This window comes from Quercus robur, chromosome 11 (assembly GCF_932294415.1).
Source record: "Quercus robur chromosome 11, dhQueRobu3.1, whole genome shotgun sequence".
Taxonomy (NCBI): Eukaryota; Viridiplantae; Streptophyta; class Magnoliopsida; order Fagales; family Fagaceae; genus Quercus; species Quercus robur.
In genome coordinates, this window is record NC_065544.1 from 48,874,044 (window position 1) to 48,881,923 (window position 7,880).

Here is a 7,880-nt window from a genome sequence, read left to right on the forward strand (position 1 = left end):
AAAATGTGCTTTTTTATAACACACTTTTAAAAAAATTTACCAAACACGCATTTTAAGTTTTGGGCTAAAATACACACATGTTGCCTCCTTAAGGTCCGTTTAGATACAACTTATTTTTATTGAAAACTGAAAATACGGTAGCAAAATACAAAATAAAATAGATGAGCAATACAAAACAATACATGAACAGTAATTGCATAGTGTGAGCAGTAACTTCTGTTTATACAAACCGCACCAACAAGTGTTCTGTGACTTCTGTGCAGTGGACCCATCACCCAAGCTTCACACTTTAAAAAACAAGCACGGATATGGAATACTCTCAGCGACTTGAGCATGACTTCCATGGCTACCAAATATTCACCACTGAGCTTCACTGTCTTCTCATCCCTGCTCCTGATTCTTCTAGCCACAACATCATACAGTGCCCAAGCCATCAAGGCCGCCCATGGCTTCTCATCAATCAAAGAAGCCACCGTGCATGATATCCAGCTAGCTTTCAAGCAAAACCAACTCACCTCCAGGAAACTCGTTGAGCTTTACCTTAAACAAATAAGCAGACTCAACCCAGTTCTTAAGGGTGTCCTAGAAGTGAACCCAGATGCACTATACCAAGCTGATAAAGCTGACCATGAGCGCAAGTTTAAAGCACATGGGTCACTCTCTCCATTGCATGGCATTCCCATTTTGCTCAAAGATAACATTGCAACCAAGGATAAGCTGAACACCACGGCCGGCTCATATGCACTGCTTGGCTCAGTTGTGCCACGCGATGCTGGTGTTGTAACCAAGTTGAGAAAAGCTGGGGCCATCATATTGGGGAAGGCCACTTTGAGCGAGTGGTCTCATCAGAGGTCTAATGCTGCACCTAATGGCTGGAACGCAAGAAAAGGCCAAGGGAGGGTGAGTTTAATTGTGAAAACAATGCTAAAATCATGGTAAAATTAGGCCCATTTGTTAAAAATTATTGCGAGGATCAAGTATATGAAATTGATGTTGGGCTAGAAATTACAGTTTCCACTATAAACACACATTCTACTTGTTTTCAACGCAAGATTTCTTGTGGCTCACATAAGGTGCTTGATTAAATGTGAATGAAAGAGCTCACTCTCATGATTTTCAGAGAGGAGTTGTGGTATACTATGGTATATTTATACTTGGAAAAAGTGAAAAATACATTTGGGATTGCTATCTCTTCCTATTTTGTATTTGGGTTTTAGAGTTGGATGAATCTAATCTATAGTTAAGTTTGATTTTGCTATCTAGATAAACTTGATCTTCTTATTGTCTTTATCTTGGATTGCTCTTGTTTGAAGTTTATCATTGTCCTCTGATCCAATACACAGTACATACATCCACCTTTTAAATTTTTTTAGGCATTTTTTTCCCTCAAGTCCATCTCACTAAGAAGCAAAGACACAGACACGAACACAAACACAACATGATATGGTTGGGGATATGACATTTAACTAATTAATTAATTAATATCATTAGGCATATTGATTAATTCGGAGACCTTTTTTAAAAAAAAAATTTTTAATTTCAAAATAAATTACAACTACCAAAATCTTTAAGAAAATATCTACAATTAAATGAATTTTCTTTTAATATGAACTACTTTTTTCCTTCTCAAAACACTAAGGACTTGCATGTAGGAATGTCCCTAGTGTCTCTTACATGAACACCTCAGCGATTTGGTAGTGTCCAGACTTCTTACCTTCTCTCCTTAAACACATCCACCAGCATTCTACCCCTTCTATCATGTGCAAATTTACAGATAAATTAAGAAAAATACATAACTACAATAAAAAAGCACTCCTTGTACATTTTTCAGAAATTGGGTCTAGGAAACTGTTGCCAATGCCCTTCTTTTTTAGCCAATTTTGTAATATCTAGGTAATTTTAAGTACAGCAACAAATTCTACTTAATCATCTTAATAAATGGAGCTAAAAAATAAGTTTGATCTTATGTTCCATAAGATTGCTTTGCTATGGTGTGCAGAGTCCCTATACAATGGGAGATCCTTGTGGGTCAAGTAGTGGATCAGCAATATCAGTAGCAGCAAATATGGCAGCGGTGTCACTAGGGACTGAGACTGATGGCTCTATTTTATGTCCGTCCAGTAATAACTTGGTAGTGGGCATCAAACCAACTGTTGGTCTCACTAGTCGAGCTGGTGTCATACCAATCTCACCAAGACAAGATAGTGTGGGGTAGGTTTTCTCCGTCTCTTTTTATCATTGAACAGAGAAAATTTTATTCATAACAAAAGAGACAAAAAGCACTCATTCTTTCCACCTCCAAAACCTAATGAAACCCAGCATGCAAAAGAATCTGAAGGGACCATCTGTACAAAAAGCCCATGAGTAGCTCTAGCATCCTTGTGGACTCACTCAAAATAAAAACTTACAAAAACTCTATCTACGGTCACAATATCTAACACAATTTTCCAGTGGGAGGATAGCTTTAGACAGTTGATGGACTCTACAAAAGATAAAAAAAATCCCCTTCTACTACAACTTGAGAATAGCTTCGAGCTCTGTCAAAATATAAAGACCACCAGCAAGCCTCAGCTTCTTCCATAATTGGATACATGGTAGTGGCTTTGAAGGTTGCCACTGCTATGAGCTTCCCTGCACTATCTCTGGCAATCACTGCTAGAAAGGAGCAGTTCTTACCTATAGCTACGTCACAATTTACCTTTGTTTCGTGTTTATTCAGTTTAAGCCACGTAGCTGTTCTGTTTACCTTATAGGCATACTTTCAGGGCACCATAATTTCCAATGCATCTCTACTTCCTTGCAAATTTTCCTTAAAAGCTCCATGCTGCCAAAAAATTCCTTGAAATGCACCATTTGGTTTCTTACCCCCTAGATTTGGTCAAATGTTATAGCTGCAAACAAAACAAAAATTTTTCTGCTCTGGCGGTCCTCAAATTGGATAAAATAAGGTTCTAGGAGGGTAGTTGTAAGTTTCCTAACATGATTAACATGTACATGCTATACTTCCTTTTTCTTTTATAAAGCAATAGTTGGGGGAGGGGAGATTTGAATCCTAGACATTATTGTTGGATACATCAAGAAGTATCAATTGAGTTACAAGGCTCTTGGCATATTCTCTACTTTCTTACCATGTACATATCACAAGAATTTTAATCCATATACAATTTTTTTTTTTTTTTTTTTTGGGAATTGCAATGTAAGATGGTAAAATAACAATTACAAGTTTCTTTATTTCACTTTTCTGATATCTTCTTAGCTTTGCCATATTAACTGTTAGAGATGCCTTGTCAAGTTCTATGTCTATTCTATAACTCTATTCCAGGTTCATTGTATTTAATTTACTTGGAGTGTAAACAAAGTAATTCCAATCTTATTTTGTGCACAAACATCGTAAACCCAATCCTACTTATAGTGTAAATATTGTGTAAGCCTGTGTTTGAAATTAGCCTAAGATTAGACTACTATAATACCTTTCAATGAATTTATTGTAATACATAGAGCTTAATAGATAAGATGTAACCATTAAGGGATTTCTGCTATAGATGTAGACATCCACGTTAATTTTTGCATTCTATCTCTTTCTCTTTCACTCTATAGGTTCTTCCTAATCTGTTCTCAATAATGGCCAGCATAAAAGTTCTTTGTCACCATTGTTGTTATCTACTTTGCAAGCCCATCCTAGTGATTTCAATTGCATTCAATGGGCACAATCATCCTTCTTCCTTACTTGATCATTGTCTCTCCCTATGATCATGTGTCCTCAACCATCTTGGCCAAGTATTATGGAACACATTGATAGTTAGTCTTCTCTATTAGATTTCTTTTTGATCATGCGTTATCTATCATCTTCAGGCCACATTACTTAGACCATGCCTTTGATCAATAGCCTTCATTGGCTTTCTTGTTGGTCACGCATTTTCAAACATCTTAGCTAAGTATCATGGACCATGTTGATTAGTATCCTCCATATCAACTTTCCTTTTGGTCATGCATCTTTTATAGGAATCCCCTCATATTCAACTCCTCTTTTATAGGATTCCTTCTATAAAGGATTTTCTATGTGAGTGAGATAATTTTTAATGGAAGTTGGGTTTTCCACAGTGTATTCCACAACTCAGGTGAATATCATTTGCCTTGTTAATGTGGTTTCGATCTTCCATTTCCTTATACAAAAGTTTGTATCCTTGCTTAACACTGTAACTTCCAGATTGAGCATATGGCCATAATAGCTTATCTTTTGCGATGGGAGACTTGCTAAGAGGGATGTCCAGAACCTCCTTCATTTTATCCCTCTGGTAAAGTTTAGCAAGAAGAGCTGGCTTCCACGTTCTCTGGTCCTCATCTATGAGGTCAGAAACCTTACAATGTTTGAGTTGTTAGAGAGCTTTGTTGTTTCCACCTGTACCCCAAGAGGATGATCAATAGGAATATCTTTCTCATTCCCTATCCTCCATAGTGCTTGACCAGCCACGGATTCTCTGTATTTGAGAATGCTTCTCCATACCCATGATGTAGAAGCTGTAGACTTACATGAGAAAAAAAATGTTAGACTTAGGAAAATATTTAGCTTTGAAAGTTCTTGCCACCAGAGTGTTAGGATTTTGAGCAATTCTCCAAACTTGTTTGACTATCATTGCTTCATTCATGATCTTTGTTTTCCAATTACCTAGCCCACCTTCTTCCCTAGGTTGGCACAGGGTTTGCCTGTCCAACGCAATCTTTTTGAGTTGGTATCATGTCCCCAATAGAAAGCATTCACCAAAGAGTCAATTTTCCTGCAAACTGTGTCAGGCAATCTAAAGCAGTTAAAATTGTGGATAGGTAAAGCTTGTAACACCAATTTTATAAGGGTTAATCTCCCAGCTTGAGAGATCAACTTTGCTTTCCAACCCTGAAGTTTTTTTGAGCTACCTTCACAACAATGTCCTGAAAGCCGTTAATTCTTGTACCTCTAAGCTTAAATATGATGCCAACGTATTTCACAGGCTCATCTACCAGCTTAACCCCTAACTGTTGGCTTAACTACTCTTTGGTTGGTCCAGGAATATTGGGGTTGAGGAATAATTCAGATTTACCAAAATTTACTTGCTGCCTCAGAGGTGATAATAGCCAAGGAGAGTTTGTATAATTGTATTGACACCTTTGTCATTGGCTTTAAAGAAAAGGATTGAGTCATCAGCAAAAAGTAAATAAGAGAGTGTAACCCTACTTCTTCCCGCTCTAAAACCAGTTAGAGCTCTAGAAGACTCAGCTCGAATGAGTTAACAAGAGTGAATACTGGCACACAAAAGAAAAAGGTAAGGCGAGATAGGGTCACCTTGTCTCAATCCCCTAAAGGGTTTGAAAGTTGTAGAGGGACTACCATTGATTAAAAATTTTTAAGAGACACACTGTCTCCTTTATTTTTTTTTTCTTTATATTTTTCTATATACTTTACAATTATATCGTATCTTTTTCTTTCATTTTCTAACATAATATTAGTTATGTTTTATTTTTAATTTTTTAATATTTACACCAATCTTTTGTCAACAAGCATCATCATTGTATTTCACAAATTTGGTTGTAACTTTATTTGGATGGAACAGGCCCATTTGTAGAACAGTAGCAGATGCCGTTTATGTTCTTGATGCCATTGTTGGCATTGACCACTACGACAATGCAACAATTGAAACATCACAGTACATTCCAAAAGGTGGCTATGCACAATTTCTTAAGACCAATGGGCTCAGCGCAAAGAGAGTGGGGATAGTGAGGGACTTCTACAATATTGGGAATGATACTATTGCTGCTCAAATTGTTGAGCAACATCTTAAAACACTAAGGTAATTACTTTCAATGCTTAACCAAATGTATTTTAAAAAGTTACTCTCAATTTTATTGCAAAAGTTATACAAACTAATGTGATAATAAATATGCTTAATTACATCAAAAACATAAAAATTAATTTCTGAATTTTTTATTTTTTATTTTTTTATTTTTTTAAATCGTGTTTAAAAGTTGCATCAATTTGTAAGGCTTTTATTATAAAATTTGTACTAACGGTAGTATCACTTTTAAAAAATTGATGTGAATATGTCATGCAAATTTAGGAAACAAGGCACCATTTTGGTAGACAATCTGGAAATAACCAATATTGGCGAAATCTATACACCGAGCAATGAAGACATTGCATTGGCGGCTGAGTTTAAAATATACATTAATGCATACCTAAAGGAGCTAGTGGTTTCCCCAGTCCGTTCCTTAGCTGATTTGATTGCCTTCAACAAGAAAAACTCAAAATTGGTGAGTGAAATAAAATGAGGTTCTCTTGATTTATGTAATGTCCTACATTCATATATAAGATCGACACAAGTAACTAAGCAATGCTAAGGGCATAATTTTCAGTAAATTGTGATTAGAGCAATATCACTTTCACACAAATCTACTACCAAGTACTTTCATCTTTTTTGTTATATGCAATTATGCTAGAAAACATTAATAGTTATGAAAAAAGGGAAATTTTTTGTGTCATGAACTTATTGTTACTAAAAATCATACTCAATGATAGCTAATTATTGATTATTCCATGAGTGCCAATGCAGGAGAGGTTAGATTATGGACAAGACCTGTTTATAAAAGCTGAAGCAACAAATGGAATTGGAAATGCGGAGAAGGTAGCGTTGCTGAATTTAGCAAAACTAACAAGAGAAGGTTTTGTGAAGTTGATGACAAAGAATAAGCTAGATGCAATAGTTACTCCTGGTAATATTGTTTCTCGTGTCCTTGCAATTGGGGGTTTCCCAGGAGTAATTGTCCCTGCTGGATATGGCTCTGACAGGAAACCATTTGGCTTATGCTTTGGAGGACTAAAGGGTTCAGAGCCTAAGCTGATTGAGATTGCCTATGGCTTTGAGCAAGCGACAAAGATCAGGAAGCCTCCTAAATTGACAACTTAAGGCTCTATTACATCATTACAGCCTTTGTTCTAATTATATGACTTGTATTAATATCTAAAAATCATGAAGCAAGATTTGTATGTAATTAAGCTAGTAGCAATATCTATGCTGCAAAAATAAAAATTAAGCCTTTATGCTTATTTTAACTTCACTAATGTTTAGTGTCTTTTTTTTTTTCTTTTTTATTCCCCTTTTCTTTTACAAAAGTGCTAATTATACGTACCCTCTAAATATATCTCAATTTTAATTACGTCCCTAAGATTTAATTTATTTTTTTTTTTTTCCATCTTTAACACATGATACTCTTTTGAATGTCATTATTTTCATTAGGGGTGTGCATGAGTTGGGTTGGGTTGGATTAAGGGGCTTTTTTGGCCCAACCCACCATGATAGGTTAAAAATCCAAGCCAACTCAACCCAACCCATCACAGGTGTTCAACCCAACCCACATGGATAGGGTTGGGTTGGGTTGAATCTGTGAGTTGGATAATTTTTTATTTATCATTATTATTATTAAATTGAGTAGGAAAAAAAAAATATATCCCACCTGTCATCTAAGTTGATAAACAAAATATTTATGAACTAGTATCCTAACTCAATTATAAACAAATAGAAGTAGAGTGAGAGAGCGGGAGTGGGAGGCGGCAGAGAGAGAAATAACATTATTAGGGTTTGTGAGGTAATTGAGTTTTCTATAGGAAGAGTTGAATATGGGAAAAAAATTAAATAAAAAATTATTAATTATATATTATATTTTTAAATATATATAATAAATATTGTAAGGACACGATTTGTAACGACCCATAATAATGTTGGGTTCGCACGTAAAAAGGCCCAAACAATATCATTTATAGAGCGTGGGTTTGAAAGGCTAGGCCTTGGTCACCGGACGGTGGTTTTCTCGTGGTGTTCGTACATAATTAAATCGTGTTCGCTCTAGGAATC

At 35.7% G+C, this 7,880-nt stretch overlaps 1 protein-coding gene across 1 annotated transcript; it reads left to right on the forward strand.

The window, feature by feature from the left end:
* The first annotated feature begins 279 nt into the window (after positions 1-279).
* LOC126707571 (probable amidase At4g34880) lies at positions 280-7,086 on the forward strand. The gene is made up of 5 exons (XM_050407291.1): positions 280-900; positions 2,000-2,211; positions 5,586-5,822; positions 6,090-6,282; positions 6,582-7,086. Exons 1-5 carry the CDS (start codon positions 334-336, stop codon positions 6,933-6,935), a joined length of 1,563 nt encoding a protein of 520 aa, XP_050263248.1. The 5' UTR covers positions 280-333; the 3' UTR covers positions 6,936-7,086.
* Positions 7,087-7,880: the final 794 nt, after the last annotated feature.

Coding starts and splice junctions, on each gene's coding strand:
- LOC126707571 (XM_050407291.1), top strand. CDS start 334: ATGACTTCCATGGCTACCAAATATTCACCACTGAGCTTCACTGTCTTC. Junction 5,823..6,089: donor CAACATCTTAAAACACTAAG/GTAATTACTTTC, acceptor ATGCAAATTTAG/GAAACAAGGCACCATTTTGG. Junction 6,283..6,581: donor ACAAGAAAAACTCAAAATTG/GTGAGTGAAATA, acceptor GTGCCAATGCAG/GAGAGGTTAGATTATGGACA.